At 33.1% G+C, this 19,562-nt stretch overlaps 1 protein-coding gene across 1 annotated transcript in view; it reads left to right on the top strand.

Moving 5' to 3' along the window:
• The first annotated feature begins 609 nt into the window (after nt 1–609).
• The window catches only part of LOC106117879 (bicaudal D-related protein 1), a 50,006-nt gene continuing 31,053 nt past the window's right edge, over nt 610–19,562 (top strand). The window contains exon 1 of the mRNA XM_013312374.1: nt 610–1,353. Within this exon, the coding sequence (XP_013167828.1) occupies nt 922–1,353 (432 nt within the window). The 5' untranslated portion in view covers nt 610–921. The remainder of the gene's footprint in view (nt 1,354–19,562) is intronic.

The following is a 19,562-nucleotide window of genomic DNA, read 5'->3' as shown; positions in this document are numbered from 1 at the left end:
ATAACATCAAGGCTTTCGTTTTTTGCTCCACTTATGATTTAAATGATTTTTATTGGATCGCCGTGAGATCATTTCCTCGTCAACAATAAAAATAAGTATTTCGACATTTAGGTTCTGTCTGCCGCTCTCTGGCGTTACCTTGATGAAGCATGTCCGTCTCTGTCTATCGCGAGACTTTCCCTACTACCTGTAGCAGCTGTTTCAGTTAAGCACACGTGTATTTTCATGTCAAAGATTAAACGAACACAGCAGTCGCTGTAGGTTTCAAGCAAGATTTTTCGGTAGTTTAGTTGTTTCACTTTTTTAATTAAAGGAAAAAGTTGTATGTTATTCGTTGTAGTCAACAAATACAGCTCTCTAGTGGGACTTAAAAAGATTTTCTTATTTGTCGTACAATAGGGGGGTTATAGAAAAATTAAATGAAAGAGTAAAAACTACAAATGTCCACAAATTGCTTTATCAATTTGTGAGCGTAGTCTTGATTTGATTTTATTACTAAAATAAAACGAAATGTTTCATTTTCGAATGATACCAAGTGACTCGTCTGTTTGGCGTGTTTAATCTTTGACGCGTAAGGCTGGTTCTACCTCGCAGGTCGTGGCTGAGTTTGTTGTGTCTGTGCCGTTGTCGAGGCAACAGTGCGCTGTGCTGTGCCGTGCTGTGTCGAGTGGTGTGTCGAGCGCCGAGCGGCCGCGAGTGCCTGTTCAGTGTAGTGTATGTCACACGGAAATGTTGCGCCAGTGAACACGTACAGGATACTATAATGGCTCTAAAAAAGGATTTCGATTTACCAACGAACATTTTCAAAAACGTAAAACTGCCCAAGCCCGTCAAATTGCAACAGGCGATCGAGAAGTTATTTAAAAAGAATAGCTACACGAAAATAGTGCAAAGTTAAATATTATATACTGTTTTAGATAAATGGCCGGTGAATCTAGTGCAAATATAAGTAGAAGTAGAAATAATAACAACACTGAGATAGAGCCGCCGGATAGATCGCCTATATTTTTGAAGGACGAAACTTATTTTATTGGTAAAGGGAACAGGAGAAGTTCTACACCTAAGCATAGGAGAAGTAGGAGTGTGAGTGCAAATAGAATTACACCGTCGGCGCTGAGTTTGTCTGACGACCACTTTTATGAGGATCTAGCAGAGTACGTGAAAGATATGTCGGCGCAAAGAGAGTCTGTGGGGGTAGGGGAGAGCGGGGAGGGCGACGTGTGGCGCCAGCTTCAGCAGAAGGAAGCAGACCTGCTGCTTGCTGCTGAGCTGGGCAAGGCGCTGCTCGACAAGAACGAGGAGCTCAAGAAAGAGCAAGAGCGCATCGCTGAGGAGTACTCTAAAAAACTTGAGGTAAGTCTATCAATATTGCAACAAGGAATATTTCTTTCAGCGCTTGTACTAAGAAGAACAGTATTTATTTGTATTTAAACTCTGTTATTACAAAACAAAAAATTAAAACGATGCTTACTGAAGTTTGCTTGCTATGTTGTTATACCGCGAACTTTACACGGTTTTTGAGTTTTAGTTTTTTTTTAATCACTTTTATAGATGTCGCTGTGATCGATTCAACTGAATTTAAATGTTAAGGTTTGACTAAACGACTTTTCGTAATAATTATATATTTCCTAAGCCGCGTTATGAAATGCACAACTTTATTGTCTGGCCAATGTTTGAAGCCTGTCGCTTAAAATATTTCTAAATGACGAAATAAAAACATAATTTAAAAGTTTATTATAAAATTACAAATTATTTCTCTTTTCCAACAACTTACTCCGTAGTTTAGTAGATTGTAATATCATTTGATGAAACTAAACATATCGGCTCTACTGTCTGATATGTTATAAATAAACTCTATAATAAATAATCCCAAGTGCATTTAAAGCACTTAAGATAATTTATTTCAAGTCTTTAGGGACCCATTATAATAATACAGCTACAGATCCTGCTATTTATCTAATCTTACTAATATTATAAATACGAATGTTTAGATGATGGATGGATGTTTGTTTGAAAGTATTTCCGGAACAGCTGAACGGATCTTGATGAAATTTTGCATAGATGTAGAACATAGCCTGCAACAACACATAGGCTACCAATTAAGTTTTTTATTCTGCGCAAAGCTGCGGGCGACAGCTAGTTTCTTAATATAATAAAGCTGAGTATGATTGAACTAATCTCAGTACAAATGAATTTAAGAAATTCTTTTTAAGTGTCACCGGCAAATTTTAAACGCCGCTCATTTGTAATTAGCCTAGGTAAAACAATATGAATAACATCAAATTACATATATGGAAGAATTTAATCGCAAAATTGTGTATTAAGTTTGGACACATTGTAAAGAGCCAAAATGCTATTATTTCGACGGTCAGTAACGTTTTTATAACTTATAATATTGTGATATTATCAATATAAATGCATTGGGATTGTATTTGAAATGAAAACATTATCTTCAGTTATTCACAATGTTCACTTATCGTGTTATCAATATGATGAAACACTGATAAGAGTCGCAGATACGTTTGATTGACAACACACGAAATACTTAGATGTTTGCAAGTGGGAATGGCGTAAATATTTTGCGACACAATACTTTTTATTTATTAATAACAATCCTATAATTTTATTTAAAAAAAAAACCTATACCTATACACATATTATCACCACCTATATATATATAGTAAAGATTTGTTTGTTTGCATTAGACTCCGAAACTGTTGAATTATATATGAGCTATATTTGTTAAGACTATTTTAAAATCGCAAGGACAAAGTCGCGGGAATCTGCTAGTTATTTCACAAAGGTGTAATCAATATTTACATATTAGTAAATTGCACTAGGATTTGTGCCCAACTTTGATCGTTTATTCAAACATATTACTCGAATGGTTCACAGAGCGTAACCTAAACTATTTTTAATGTACGTCGGTTATCATTATTCATATTGTAATCTAATTGTACACAATGATTGTTTGTAAAATCTATTAGAACGCGTATTCATTCGGCCGTGGATATAATTTCAGGTTTCGACAAACCAATTTATCCAACGAACTAGCTTGTCGAGTCTTGTTAATTTTAGCATTATAAAGGCTTAGCTAATATTTATTGTAGCCTACCAACAATCTACAACACACCGACAACTAGCTACACCCATTCCTAAGAACTTATAATCTGTACCTAACTCTGATTAAAAAGAAGATTAAAATCATAAATTGAATGCATTGTTTAATATTTTAGTACAATAATAAGTAATATAATTAAGTATTGTCGACGTGTAACTTACACCTTTGTGAATCACCGGACAAAGGTGTAATCAGGTTTTGGGTTTTACGAGTTTTTATGCCACTTAGCAGAGTGGTGTTAACTTGACGTGACGGAAGCTTTGCTGATGAAGATATGAAGATTGTTCGATAATAAATATGTCATATTTATGAGAAATTAAATTTGGATAGTTGTGCCTTTTATTAAATCTTAGTTTCAACAGTTGAATTGCACTTTTGTTGTTAGTTTTTAAATGTATAGCTCTGTAAAATCACATTTTTTATTATCTTTAAATATAAATTATTTTAATGTCTTATTAATAAATAAATAAGTACATTGTTTAAAGCAGATAATAAGTATTAGCAGAGATAATGTTTGATTCAACATTAACGCAATGTAAGACTCGATTGCTTAAGTTCACTTTGTTCATACTTTATGTACGAACTCACGCTGTTCAATGGATTTTTTTATTTCACACAATGGCTTAATAATTAAGTGCGAAAATATTAAGTTTTGCTACTTTCATGTAATTTCAAGTGAATATAAGTTACAAGAGTTTTTAATTGTTATACAATAGGTACAAAGAAATTATTAAACTGATAAATTTATTATACTATTTTGATCCAAGTGAAATAATGATAAAGTCATTTGTTTGAATAGCCTTAAACTTTCAAATAAACAAGGGCTTTAATAAGTAACAAAAATTACTAACATGGTGAGAAGTTCGTTAAAAAGTACAAGTTGATTTAAGTAGGCTTCAAACGAGATGCTATTCTCAATACGCGTGTAAGAAATAATACAATAGTAATTGGCATTTTTCCTACACAATTGACAAGCAAAAACTGAATCGCATCGGTATTCCAATCTATTACCGTTACAGCGTACATAATGTTAAGAACTTGTATAAAAATATATTAACTTCTTCGCACTGTTCAATAAAACTAGATTCTAGTGACTTAGACCTTCTTAACGTATTACGAAAAAAGTCCATCCTTGATTATTTGCGGTCCATAGAAAACAATAATTACGAAAGTAATGGCGGCTATTACGTTATTTTTATTAATTTTAATAATTTGAAAATTATGAGGAGTAAAATGTAATAAAAATTTTAGTTTTGTTTTTTAATAGTAACGTTAGAAAAAGTGTATATAGTTTTTGTCTATGGTTAAAAGTTTAGATCGAAACAAGTTTAATTATCAAACCTGTAGTCCGACTGTACCATACTCACAAGATGTGGCGACCCTAGTGGTGACGGGTTCCGCGAATGTAAGGTCTCACTAAAATCAGGTTTTTGTGACCTCATGTGGGACCGGTCGCCGTGCCTGTAATCATCTCATGCCGATGACCGTGGCTTGTTACCAATTAATGTCTGCATATATTTACTTTGTTTTATTTTAAAGATCATTACCCGATGATTCTAGAATCAATTAGATACATATAAGGTCTCGTTGAAACAATACTTTGCTAAAACTTTAATAATTTAAAATGACAATTAATCATTGTATTCATATTCTTCTTCTGGCTGTAACAGAAGTACAACGAAGTCGGTATACGAAGACTTACATACTTGACTTAGTTCCTGAGTCATTGGCCATGGCTAGTTTTGCCAGGCATTTGAATATAGCCGGACATGCGTAGGTTTGTTTATTGCCAAAGAAAACTGTATCCGGGTTGTCCGGCTTTTGTTAGGCTTTTTACAATTGGAAAACGATGAAACAAAATCATCAAAAATATAGGGTCTTTATACCTAAATGGGCTAGTCTGTCTGCTATTAGGTTTGGCAATATTACGGCTAGTTTTGTTTCGAGATTAAGTAAATTGATTTGCATACGCTTGCTGCTCAAGCTGTATAATAATTCGGTTCGGAACAGAGAGCTGTTTGTGTTGTCCGCTGCAGCCGACGACCGGAATTCATTTCGAGGTCAAATAAAACCCGCGGGCTCAAACAACGAGACTTGTGGGTGAACATTTAGAGTTCGTCTTGCTTTCTTATGAGTCAGACCTTCGAGTTAGTACCGATTGGAATGATTACTTTAAAGTCCTATTATAAACTTCAAGGTTTGCATTTTAAAATTTATTTATATTTATAAATTCTATGTTACAAGTATAAATTTATAAGCATTTTTTTTTCAACATGAAATCCTGCTGAACTTAGAAATTCATGATAAATAGTGCGTATAAATGTGTTCAGGAAAATGACATGAAGGTTGCGGTGCATCCTCACTGACCCTGAATGTTGGCATAGTTTGCAACTCGCCGTAATCGGACCTTAACCGGCGGTAATTAAGGCATTCGACACGTCTCCAGACCTTGCGTTGTGTCATGAATGAGCGTATTACATTTATGACAACGATTGATAGATAACTTCCAAAATAGCTGTTGTAACTATCAGCCAATTGCCATAAATAATTCGGTTTCTCGTTATCATATGTCTAGTTTGATTGTAAAAAGATGAAGTTCACATTATGTTGACAGACTATGCAAAATTGTCAGGGTGATTACTGGTCGCGGACGAGAGCGAAAGCGTGCCCGTGGTCCCGTCCCGATGCGTTGGAGGAACAGAGGGGTTTAGTGGGTATGCCTCCGCTATGGAGGAGAATCCCACATAACTACCGCGTCCCCCCCCCCCCGGGGCGCGGAGTATGCATAAAGCATTCCCCTCTGAAAAAAAAAGGGTGATTACGTGGCAAAGTTATTTGAGCTGCTTTTAGTGTGATAATGTCTCACAGAAATGAAAGTAAATATATTAATGGTTTTTATCTTGTAACATTATTTGAGAACGACTTACTTAGATTGTTGTTTAGAGGTCAAGCTGTTTACTTTCTAATACGGAGGTCTAGATTTTGATTCCTATTCCTTAAAACATATTGAACAATATTGCAAATAGTGGCGTAGTCTGAACTTTTTTTATCATTTATTTTGTAAAATCAATAAAATTAAACAGCGATGTTTATTTGTTTAAAGTTTTTAGTAATTAAGTTGTTTTTCGGTGCGGCGAAGTGTTAAAAAAGTCCCAAAAAAGCGGTCAGCTGTGCCGCAATCCCACGGAATCTGTGAGCTCTTGCCCCGTATTTTCGAGTAAATTCCTCACTAATTCTCGATCATCCAAAAGTTAATGATTCAGTAACTGAATAAAAAAGCTAAAATATTTGCGACAGTAAAACTAGTGTTTTGGTTTCATTTTTTCTCCCTTATAAATTATTTAGGTGTTTTTGGTGAATTAAAAGTAAATGATTTGAACAGCGCCGGATTGGATCGCAGCACTGCAAGGTCGTGTCCTCAATACTGCCTCAGAACTCTCACTGAACGTACTGACATACTTTTATATATATATATATATATTTGGGAACTTGCTCTATATTACACCTAGTGTTTATAGTTATTATAAGTTACAACGCAATGCTTCGACGCCGACATTTTGTTCATGTATGCCATTTTTGTGTTATTAGGCAGCCCTAAATATCTAATTTTCCAATTTAATAACTTTCTTATATTAATGTCATTACTCATTATTCAATTGCAAAACAATATGTCGTTATAAATTACGAAAAACTTGGTCAAGTAAACAATAACAGTATTACAAGTTGAAATTAACTCGACCAAAATGTCTTGTGCTGCGCAGGCGCATAACAGTGAGCGGTTGCGCAACGCCCGGCTGGCACTGCGCACACTGAAGCACGCTGTTCTTTACGACCGCTTTTGATCGTAAATGCATCGCTCAATTGCTTATAATATCGGCATCATTAACCAATTTTAAAATATATTTTAAGTGCGGTTTTCCACTGCTGAAATATATGTCATCCCTTTCATTCTCTTTTAGAAAAAAGAGAGAATATGTTTCAATACAAGTTTTAGAGTAGTCGAATGTATTTGCTTGATCAATTTTGATGATTCGAGTGTCATTTGATTCGTATTATGTTTGTCTGATAAATAGAATTTGCAAATTCCTGATAATGTCAAAGTTGACGTACAATATCAGTCATGCATTTCACAAACTATAGATTGCAAAATACGTGTTACGATATATTTTTATTGGATGGATCTTATTAGCTAAATCAATATATCTCAATTATTCTGTATGATTTTGTTTTCTCATTTTGGCATCACCTAGTTATACTAGAATTGTATACGCAGACAGACAGTTATGTTGAGTGAAATCTACAGCGGTGTCAAGCATTGCCTCCGAGAGACACGCACGTCGGTTCATTTGAATCCGACACGCGAACGTTGGAAAATAATTGTATTGATTACAATTTTCAACATAGTACAGAACAAGTGAAGTCAGTCTACATACTTCGACAAAGATGAAAGATAATCTACGAGAATATTCTCTTACTAATATCCTGTTGTATATAAATTTCAGAAGTTGCAATTGCAGTCAGTTGCAAGTCAACTAAAGTCGCGCTATTACTTTACTAGAGTTTATTCTATAATAGCTGTTGCTCCGTCCGCACGGAATTAAAAAAAAACTAAATTAGTAGTCTATGTGAATTTCTAGATTATGCCAAATTTCAGCGAGATCCCTCCAGCCGTTCTGGAGATACCTTCTAACAAACATTCGCATTTGTAATATTAGTAAGATAGAGTTTAAATAATTTTCGTATAATGTCTTAGGCAAGTAGTTATAATTTTTCTACTGTGTATAACTTGTGAGTAATCAATATCGCTAACCCCTAAACAATGTAGGCTCCAAATGTCGCAGACTTCTTTGAGTAGAGCCTCCCTTTGTGACGCGACCTTAATGTGTTTTTTGTCCTACTTTTTGTATGTTTATCAAATTAATATAGTATTCATATCGCACGAAGTCTGCTTTATGCGAAAATTTTAGTTTTAATTTTAAATTATTTTTAACTAGCTCATTTTATTTCTACAAAGTTTAATGCCTAATAAGTAATATTAACGGATTTTCATCTTTGTGTACTTTTTATTTAGTTTTGAGGTAATTTCTGATACAAAGAAAAGTAGAACAAGACAATTATTGTCTAAATTATATAAAACTAGCGGACCCGACAGACGTTGTCCTGTCTACACGTCTTTATTTTGAATAAATTAATATGAAGTTAATATTTGATGAAAATTGTGAATCTAAACCATTCCCAGATCCCCTTGAACACACACAGAAAATTTCATCAAAATCGGTCCAGTAGTTTGAGAGAAGTTCAGTGACATACACACTCACAGAACAATTATATATATAAAGATAAACAATTGTAAGGTATATCTATATGTCCAATGTCGAACAATGATATGATATTTTAAAGCAACACTTGAGGTGAGACTCGTGTAGATATACTTATTCTGATAAAACATTACTTACGCAAAACATCATACGAATATTTCTATTACGGAATAAATAAATAAGAATATAATTGCATCACTCACAATGCTTAGTGTTTACTAAGGGCGTACTTAAAACAGATGTTAGATTTCCTTGTATCAACCACATGATCCGCGGCGCGTGAAATTTACGCGCTCGTGTCATTTTAAATCTCCGCGTTGATGATCTTAGATAATAAACGTTTTTATTTCCTTGTCAGTGAGGTGTGCACTGTTCATTGGACCTATATTTGCATTAGCAGACATTTCTCTATTCCATTTAATTTCATAATAGTAGTCTCATATACTCTTTTCCCTTCCTAGCCTCTACTTATAACGAGGGGATAGGAAGGGGAAGTGTATGTGACGGAGGAAAGGATGCATAGGAAGAAGACATATTATTTTTCTATCATCTGCAATTGCGGATGTCCATGGAGAGGTCGCTTTTTAGCTAATCCGGGTGCCATTTGCCAAAAGTTGTTTCGTTTTCGTTAGGTATAATGGATACTCTACTACTATCTAAAAGTCATTTTTCAGAATTACTTGTAAAAATCAAAAATATTTTTTTTCATATCGTATAAAATTTATTCATAACAAACCCTGATAAATGATAATCCATTTTCTACGTAGCCTGTGTTTATTTACATGAATAATGAATGTTTTCACTGTACCAACAGCCACGTTATCGATATTTCAGTGGAAACACAAACGTCCTTGAGCTGGACATTTGTACACGTACAGCCACGCGCTACAAATAAAGTTAATGGAAAAATCGATAAAGGTCAGCTGCGATACGCCTACACTCGATAAAATCGATTTTATTGTTTAATATTAGCTGCTTTATCGATTTGATCAGACTTAAAGTGACTCAAAGTTTCAGGTTTTATTTTAATATTTTCAAATGTTAAGTTGCTTATTAGTCGTATTTTAATCATCAATACATTACGAGTACATATACAGGATGTATTAATAAAATGTATAAAATGCTAAAGTATTGATTTTTATTTATGTATTACAACTTGGGAACTTTGTGCATTTACAGTACAACATTCTGAGTATTTAAATTGTTTTTTTTTTGGCAGAACTTCATTGATTATTATAGTTAATTTAATTTATATAATTGAACATTAAAATTGATGTATAAGTTTAATATTTAAAGTTAGTTAACGCAGTTTGGTCCGTGTTACATTTGCGCACTTGTAATGTTTCAGCTTTCCGGTGTTTGATCACGCCGCGAACTCGCTCCAATGCCTTGTTTTTTTGTTAAATTCACAAAAACATTATACCATTATCTTGATGAAGAAGGCTATTTAGTTTTCGTGCGAAGTAAAGAACGTTAACCTAAAATATATTTCGTTTGCATAAAGCTACCTTTGTCGGATCCTAAACTAGACTTTACACGGAACTTATACCTAAAGCAAAGAAATAAGTCGATCTCTTTCAAATATATTTAATTAATTAATTGATATAATTAATAAATGAGATACTTGTAAATCACGCAATTCTCCACTAAGTATAGCCTTAGTGTGGGCTATATGGATTTCTCGTCAGGAACCTAGTCCTTCATACGGTATAGTAAATAAAGATTGCTTTTAATATTTAAAAGTAAAAAGATTTCAACCAGTTATATTTAAACAAGTTATAATTTTAAATCCTAATGGTCTAGTCACCCCTTACTTAGGGTAGGCTCCGAACTCCTCGGTGGGGACGTATAGTGAGCTGATGATGATAATTTTAAACCATTATTTATATTATTATTTAGGGCTAAATAGTTTAATCATTCTTTAGTACTTTTCTGTGTATTATCAAATTATATTAATTTAAGAAAGGAGTAAAAACAATTATTAATTGAATTTCCGTACAAGTGGAGTCGCGTGCAGCGACTATATTTTTTATATAACCACCAATTTTCGCATCGCCAATACTACTAGGCGAATAAAGGGATTTTCAACTTTATTTCTAGGATTGGTTTTTGTTGTATAGTTAAATTAGTTAGTGATATCGGCCCTGACCCTCTGTATCAATTTAAAATGTAAAACAGCATCGATATTGCTATTAAATGATGAAACGAAAACCTTAGTCAAGGCTGTCGGTGTTGTCTAGAAGTGGTAATGGCAATGAAATGCATTATATTAACACAAAACGTTGATATTTGTCTCTTCCAGTTTATGTATTTTATTAGAGCTATTTACAGATCTTGTTCTTTTATTTGTTCGGCATAATCATGTGATATTGTGACTATAAAGTTCAGAGAATGCATTAGCTTAGTGTATGAAAGCACCGTTGTGCAGCTGCCGGCGACAGATGTCGCTGTGCGCGGCCGGCCGTGACGAACTGCGCGTGCCTTATGTTATAACAGAGATATAATAAAAATGTAACGAATGGTAATCGTTGACGAATTGATCTGTCGCAACTTATTGCAAATTGTCGATGTGTTTCATCATAACAAAAATATAATCTGCATCTCATTACGTTTGATTCGTTCCGTCTCAGTATTGTATTCAAGTTTCGTAGTCGAACGAAACGGTCAACAGTTGTGTTAGAAATTGGAGATTAAAGGATTATTTCATTTATTATCACAGATAGACATTATTTATAGTGTTGTACTGAATTAGAAGTAATTAAATCTGTACCTGGATAACTTTAATGCATGACTAAAGGTGCGTTTAAAGTAAGTTTGTGCAACGATGTTTAAATGCGTCAGACATTTATTACTTTAAGTATTTGATTATTTGTAGTTAATTTAACATAAATATTGATAGCTGTAGTATAGCTTGATATTATAAACAGACAAAGAAGAAGCAGAAGCGAAATAAATGTTTGATATCCAAGGCTGAGATGTTGCAAAAGGGCTAATCGACCGACTTGTATTTTCGCAATTGATTCTGCAAAATTGCAGCATTACTAATTCTTTACTATGTACTTAGTCAATTATTGTTTCAATACATCCATTACGCTAATGATATACACAAGAAAATTGACTTTTACTTATCCTTTTGTTACTTCTTACTCAGAGTTCATTTGTTTCTTTGTAAAACTCAGTAACTGCGCTTACATTGTTAATTTTTTACGATTTGATTTGGTATTGTCTTTATCGAAGCCAAAGATAAAATGTTTGTATCAGGTGTTCTAGAAAAACAAAACACTGTCAAGTTTAAAATCACACTGGATTTTAGCTTATTGTTTAATTTTGCGACACGCTGTATATAAGCTGAGACAAAATGTATTGTCTCGTTTATATCTTCTTGCAAGTTTGCAGACGAGTTTTCTATTCATTCAAATACATCAGTTTTATATATATTGCGATTTTAAAGTGAATGCTAAATTGAAATTAATTAAATGATTCCGTTATTTCATTTCGAATGTCATTATAACCTCAAAATAATTTATAAACTTTATATCTGGTTAACATTATTCCAGTCCGACGACCGAATCCAGCGCAGGATTGCGACTAAAATGCACCATCAGTATGAGTTTACGTTTCTTTCGAAATTAATGGATTCGTTCGCTGGACTGGAATGATATAAACTGGGCAATATTGTGACTCAACTATTGATGATATTCCCGTTACCCGTTCAATTCCAGTCGCCATTTTGTGAAATACAATAAAAATACAGTTGTTGCATTGTTGCTTGTGTACAATGAACTGAAAATTCACGAGTCACGGTACAACAGCCGCGTGTGTGTACGTAATGTTACCGTTCCTAACTACAAACAAGATACAGAATCGTTTTAATGTGGGAAAGTTACCAATTATTTAAAACCATATTCGTTTAACAATACTCCTTTAAATGGAATTATTAAATCTAAAAATGGACGTAGTTAGAGTCGATTAGATTCTTTTAAAGGGACTTATAATGAATAATTAATTACCTTTAATTATTAATTGTAACATTAAATAAAAAGTATCTGTCATTAGTGATTGTGTCAAGAGATAGTTAATAAGACTGTCACATGACTTGTTTATATTTTACAATGTTATGAGAGATACAAATGTATTCGGTTTCGTTTTTCGCATACTTTATTTAAAAACATCCTTTGCTCATTCTCGATGTTATAAAAACATATGGATTTCTTTCACAGTGCAAGATTCCCACCGTCCATAGAGTACGTCTATGAATTTTTACTCTGGATTTTGATTGCCACGTAACTTGTATTTCTTCCTTATTCAGCAAACTGTAGTGCGTTAAAAGTAAAATGTACTAAAACAATTCGTAATATTCTAATTATTATTATACATTTACCAAAAACTTGTTAAAACATTAATAATTTAGGTTTTAAAAAAATCTGAGAAATGAAACATAAATATAAATGACATAAACATAAATATAAATAATGAAATAAAAAGGTTCTTTGATTTATTTTTTATGTAAATTTTGTATTGTACATGACAACACTAGGGAAATTTCCCAACAAAGCGAGGCAAGAAAAACGGCCACCGGTGGGTTTTTATCGCCTCACTTTTATGCTTCAAATAAGGTTTGAAATATGAATTTAAACAATACTGTTTATTCTATTTAATAGTAAAGGTATATATTTAGTATTTCTGTTTAATATTTTATTTTATATCATAGAGTTAAGACTATATGTAATTATAGAAATAGTAAAGGTCCATCTTACTTACCTAACTAATATTATATTATAAATGCGGATGTTTAGATGGATGGATGTTCGTTTGAAGGTATCTCCATAACGACTTCATGGATCTCGCTGAAATTTGGCATAAATGTGTCAACAGTCTAGCAGAACACATAGGTTACAAATTAAGTTTTTTATTCCGCGCGGACGATGTCGCGGACGAGTGCTAGTGGTAATATAAATTACAATAACAACAGTAGGTAATATTGTTTTGTTATAATTTTATTTGAGTCATAGTTGTTTTATAGACTTTTAACTCATTATTGATTAACGATGTATCATTGCATATCATGTGATACGATTATAGTCATTATTACATGTTGATAGATATCATATTACCGTGCAGCGTGCGATCACCAGACACCGATTCTGTTTGGAAACCGGATCTCGACCGAATTTGCAAGGTTACCGTTGTTGCGAAACTTTATTTCTTTTATTACCTTTGTAAATATATATCTGATAATTTGTATCAAGTTACAATTCTCGTATTAACAAATATATTCAAACCAGTAACCCAAAACAGTAGAGACAGAGGCTGATTTCTGTTTGGTGTTATTCTAAACACTTAGCAATCTTATAACACAATTCGCAGACTTAATCTATAGATTATTTATGTAATTTGTATGCAAGTAGAAAAATGGATCGATCCCATTCTGAACTGTAGATAAGACTAGTCAATTGCTATTGCATATCTTTATATATATAATTCTTCTGTGAGTGTGTATGTCACTGAACTTCTCTCAAACGACTGGACCGATTTTGATGAAATTTTTTGTGTGTGCTCAAGGGGATCTGGGAATGGTTTAGATTCACAATTTTCATCTAATATTAACTTCATATTAATTTATTCAATTTAAAGACGTGTAGATAGGACAACGTCTCTCGGGTCCGCTAGTATCAGTTAAATTTAAAGCAAATGTCTTAAAATTAATTAAACATAACTTGGATAAAAATTGTTTGAGATCGATCTTACTAATGTTATAAATATACGAAAGTTTAGATAGATGGATGTTTGTTTGAAGATATCTCTGGTACGGCTTAACGGATCTTTATGAAATTTGGCACAGATGTAGACCATAGTATGGAAGGACACATAGGCTACTTATTAAGTTTTTTATATTGCGCGCGGGCGGAGTCGCGGGCGACAGCTGGTTTAGTTTTTTTCCCTGGCGTTTATTTCTTTTGTTTCGAGTAACTTCAGAATGTTTTATTTAATGATGTTTTGATGTTTGAAGTTATTCGATACGCATTAACCCTAATAAAATAATAATTATAATGTAATCAGTATTCAGATATTGTCAACTTATTATCATACAATATAGCTGTCTGACTGTATGTGCATACGACCCTCGAAACTAATGAGGAAAATATTCATCTACGTTTAGGTCTTAGCTAGTTCGTTGTTAGATTATTGATTATTACAATGATTGTCAAATTAATTCCCTATGTTTTTCTATGTTTTACGCAATTTTTTTCCTCTTTTTATAAATGTAATCATGTATTTTCTCGGAGTAAAGAAAGGGTTTTTCTCAAACTGTTTTCTTTCACTGGTTAACTTATTTGTTTATTATAAAAGTTAGTAATCGCTTACGGAAACTGAACAGTATCATTATAACTGTAAAGAAACGTTAAATTTTATACGAAACTGTTATATCAACGGCTTTTGTTATGACAGTATAATTCAACACGTGGTGCCGCGCCGCGGTACGTTTTCATGTTTACTGCCCTTAATATCATGGCCAATATTTGATAAAGTATACTCACAATGAAAAGCAAGCTGCAGATTTATGAATTACAAAAAAAAGATAAAAGAAACGCACATCAAAATAATCTTTAAGATAATAAAAAGGTTATACGTAATCTTGTGTTTATATTCGTATAGCGCTGATATTGCTTATTAGACAAAAATATATTGTGCTAGGGTTTGTATTGAAACCAAAATTAGTGCTAATTCAAGATATGTGAGTGAGCTTATCACCATCTCAAAGGCCGGCAACGCATCTGGGGTTCCTCTGGTATTGCTGATGTCCATAGGCGTCGTTGAACACCCCGGTGTTCCCGCTGCTCGTTTGCTCCCTTCTGTTATAAAAAAAAATGTCCACACCATATCAGTTAGCTTGTCCAACTCTGACACTTTTATTGGTAACACATTATTAACAACAATATAACGTATTACCGATATTATAAATTCTACATGATCACTCTAAACAATAGCTTGTTATTTGTGTTACAAGATTCGCAGCTGAGTGCCCGCTATGTCGAGGAATCCCGGCAAAAACTTGTCAGCTGTTGTGTTTGGAAGCTGCTCTAAATATTGTGTTAACTTGAAATGTCATCGTCGCAGCTTACATGAGCGTTCACAGCTGACTACTTTTTTATCACAGGGCCGCAACCTGAGGTGCGGGGCGCCGAGTCCTGTGGGCGCCAGCCAATGATCGTATTGCTTTTGGGGCGCCAGTTTTTGCCAACGGGCGCCTATTATGGTTAACGGTCTTGTTTTTATTCCTTTACATTTATATTCCAAATGTAGAGTGCCAATTACAGTTGAATAGTATTGTAGTTGTTTATGTTTTATACTTTGACATTTACGTTAATGTCGATAGTAAATTGTTGGCTACATTAGTATGTAATGTCACTTTTTTCTTGTTAATTGTTTTTGGAATTGTGTAATGGTAATCGATCATGTAAAAATAGATCGAATAATAGTCGATAGCTTTGCATCATGGTTGTATTTATCGATATGATTACTATTTTTTTTTAAATAGAGTCAAAATGAGTATTATATTGAGATTAGAAACTTAGAAACATGCATAGTGTAAAACTATCAAAAACGTATATTTATCTTATATAACATAAAAGATAAGATGTTATCAGTCTATATATTTTTTTTGCTTCTGATTCTTTAGTTCCTTTAGTATCGTTTTTATAATAATTTAAATGTTAATTACTTCCTTTTCGAAAAAATTTGGTCCCCTTACACGCAGTTCCTTTTTTACTACATCCTATTATCAAACACTCGAGATCCTCATGTTGCGGGTTGGGGTAGGCAGAGATAACGCACCATTTCCGGCCGCCTGCTTCCGGTAGCGCTCAAGTCTAATGTATCCGGTATGAATCTAATATTGTTCTAACACGTGTTATTAAAACAGCTAAATTTGCGGTTCCAGTTAAAATTTGGATATTTTTATCTTATTAACTATTACATTTATGATGAAAGTATGATATAGATGGTTCTTAAACAAACAGTTAATTCTGTTGGCCTCTTTCCTACGGAGGTTCGTTACACTAAGTAGTATTTTATACATCTGTCGGCCGATATGTTTTATAATTGTTTAAAAATTGCGCTTTGGTTGCAGTTTTTCTTGTAGCTTTAAATATTTATTAAATTGCGCAATTTTTGACTCTAACATATCAACTATAATAATTCAGAATAATAATTGGTCTTGTTGGTTTAGTAAGATAAATCTATACTAAGTATAAGCTTTAAAGCACAATTAACGATTTTGAGTACAGTAAATAATGAAATACATTTTTGTACTACTTTAATAAATTTGTATTCGTCAATATGTCTGGTTTGTTCATGTGTTTATTTGCGCAGGTAAAACTCAACATTATGACACATTAGTAACAAAGGATATATATATTTACTCGATTACATTACAACCTTCTCTGTGGCGGAGGTCCGGCTGAAGGCGCGCCGTGACTCACTGCTGATGTCATCCTCGTGGAGGCTTTTGCAGATTGGAGCTTACTGGTCTAACTGGTTTCAGGTTTTATATGTTACATTATATGTTTGTATCCCTCGCAAATATAAACATATCGATGTTTCTAGAAGTAAAACATTAATACAATCTAATAAATTAAGATAAGAATAGAGATAGAGGTAAATAACACCTGCAGTGACATTTACAGAAACATTTATCGTCCCTTGATGAAAAACTAATACATAATTAACTTAGTTGTCCAAATCAGTTGACTTCAATAGCGTTAAAGTTTACCGTTATTGTCTGACCTTTTCATTGAAGTAAACGCTTCTTCATTTGTTTATTAAGACAACATTTTTATCAAAACGTAATTTTGTTGCATTATTTGAATCGAGGTCTCTGTGTGAATGTTAAGTATAAGCAATCACTTATAGTCTCCTACATTATTATATCATCTTTTGTGACAACTTTCAAATCCTCGTCGACTGGTTTTTGATGTATTTAATTATTCAATTCAACTTTCATTGTCTGTAGATTGCATGCAAATGCACAAGAAATATGTTTGTCTGATCATAATTATGATTTTAATTTGTTATATAAACCTTGTTTATATTTTAAACATATATATGTTTAGGTGATTTAATATATTATTTTTATTACAAACTTAGCTAAAGTGATGCCAGTATTTTGTTTTTTTTTTATATCATAAGGCGGCAAACGAGTTAGCGGCCACCTGTAATCGACGGAGGAGAGGATGCACAGAAAGAAAATATCCTCCCTTCCCATACATCCCAGCCGGAAAGTCCACTTCCACTTCCCATCCTTTTCTTATAAGAAAAAGGGTGAAGAGGGAAAGTGGACTAAATTAGCCCTCCGGGACGCTGTTATGGATAAATGTAAATATATAATGTTTGCTTCAAATAAAAAATTACCACATAATTAAAATATGTTTGTACTGTTGAAGCTGTGTAAGCGAGAGTCTAAGGGACCGCGATATTTTTCTTGCTTATAAAGCTTCCTCTCTAAGCCAAATCTCTCGCTTATAGAGAATTCTCCCTTATCCAGGTTTGACTATATTTCGACATAACTTATAACTTACACTTATTAAAATTCATTATATTATTACATATTCATGAAACATTTGGATTCTGCAAGCGTTCGTGGAAATTATATCAAGTTGTCGCAACTAAGATGTGGTGTCGAAAGTTCTCCGTAACTGAACGTAACCCGCCTTCTGCGATTTGGCAGTGATTTAACATTTTCATGTTTATGCATGCTCATTACCAAAATTACTGTGAAATTCTTTATGCGGATTACTTCAGCAAACATACTTTTTATTCACTTTATGTTTTTTTGTTACGTGACCAAAATTAAGACAACGTGTGATGGCAAAAATATGAAGAACAAAGGGCAATAACTTACTTAAAAAACTCTTTTTTCGAATGTTCATGCATCAATGTAGTGTCTTATTCACAATTAAAGTATTAATTCTCTAAAAATCAATCGATATGTAAAGTAGTAGTACTAAAAGCTGTAAGGGATGGTCATAACTTGACTTCGCTTAAAGACTAACAGACGAGGTTTTTATTCGCCAGTTGGCGTGGTTGTGATGATTAATATCAGTCGACGGTCACGTATCGTTTGCAGTTTACATCAGCGCGTTAGTCATGACACTAGAAGCCTCTCTAATGTGCAAATGTTAAGAATACAATTTGCAAATGTTTGCAATGTTCTATACAAAGTAAACAATAATGTAAAAAAAAACATTATTTGTGCTCGATAAAAAAGTTATATAAATTTGTCAAAATATAACGCAATTTACAATAACAAAACTTTACATATAATAATTTAACTATTTTTAGAAAGAATTAATTCTACACTCTGCTCGGAGGTTATAAATAGATAACTACTAAGATGTATTTTATCTAAACGTATATTTTTATTTATATCTTCTTTTCTAATTATTAATATTATTATAATATTTTTTCTGCTGTCGTTTCCGTTGCTGTTTTGAACAATGAGATTAGCGGCTATACATCACGTATGGCTTTTGTCGTGACAAATAACACCGTGTAAATATTCCACTGTTCTGTTGATCTTTCAACTTTCACAATCTTATTATAAAAGTGTAACAATGTCTGTACAACCAGCTGCGCCTTCCTTCCAATGCAATTAACTAATTATCTATTTATACATAACTCACATGAACTTAGTGGAAGCGGAATTTAAAAAAAAATTGTATTAAATATAGCCTTTTTAAGAAGCCTAATGAAATTTTCAAATAGGTTCAGTAGTTTCGGAGCCTATTCAATGCAAACAATCAAATCTTTCCTCTTTATAATATGTTTATAGATAATCACCAAAACCACGTTTTAAATTAAGTAAATTAAAGGCCGGCACACATCTGCGGTTCCTCCGGTATTGCTGATGTCCACGGGCGTCGTTGAACACCTCGGTGTTCCCGCTGCTCGTTTGCCCACTTCTGTTATAAAAAAAAATTAAGTAATGTTTTGTGTAGGTGCCGCCATTAACATAAAAATAATATTTGGACGTGAGTCATATTAACAGCGATTTGCAACAAACATATAAATGGCCATGTTTATGTTTGCATGACGATCTTCAAGATCCGTTTATTTCTTAAGAT

Source organism: Papilio xuthus, unplaced genomic scaffold (assembly GCF_000836235.2).
Source record: "Papilio xuthus unplaced genomic scaffold, Pxut_1.1 DF827679.1, whole genome shotgun sequence".
NCBI lineage: Eukaryota > Metazoa > Arthropoda > Insecta > Lepidoptera > Papilionidae > Papilio > Papilio xuthus.
The sequence above is the reverse complement of the archived record's forward strand: the minus strand, read 5'-3'. Positions and strand labels throughout refer to the sequence as shown.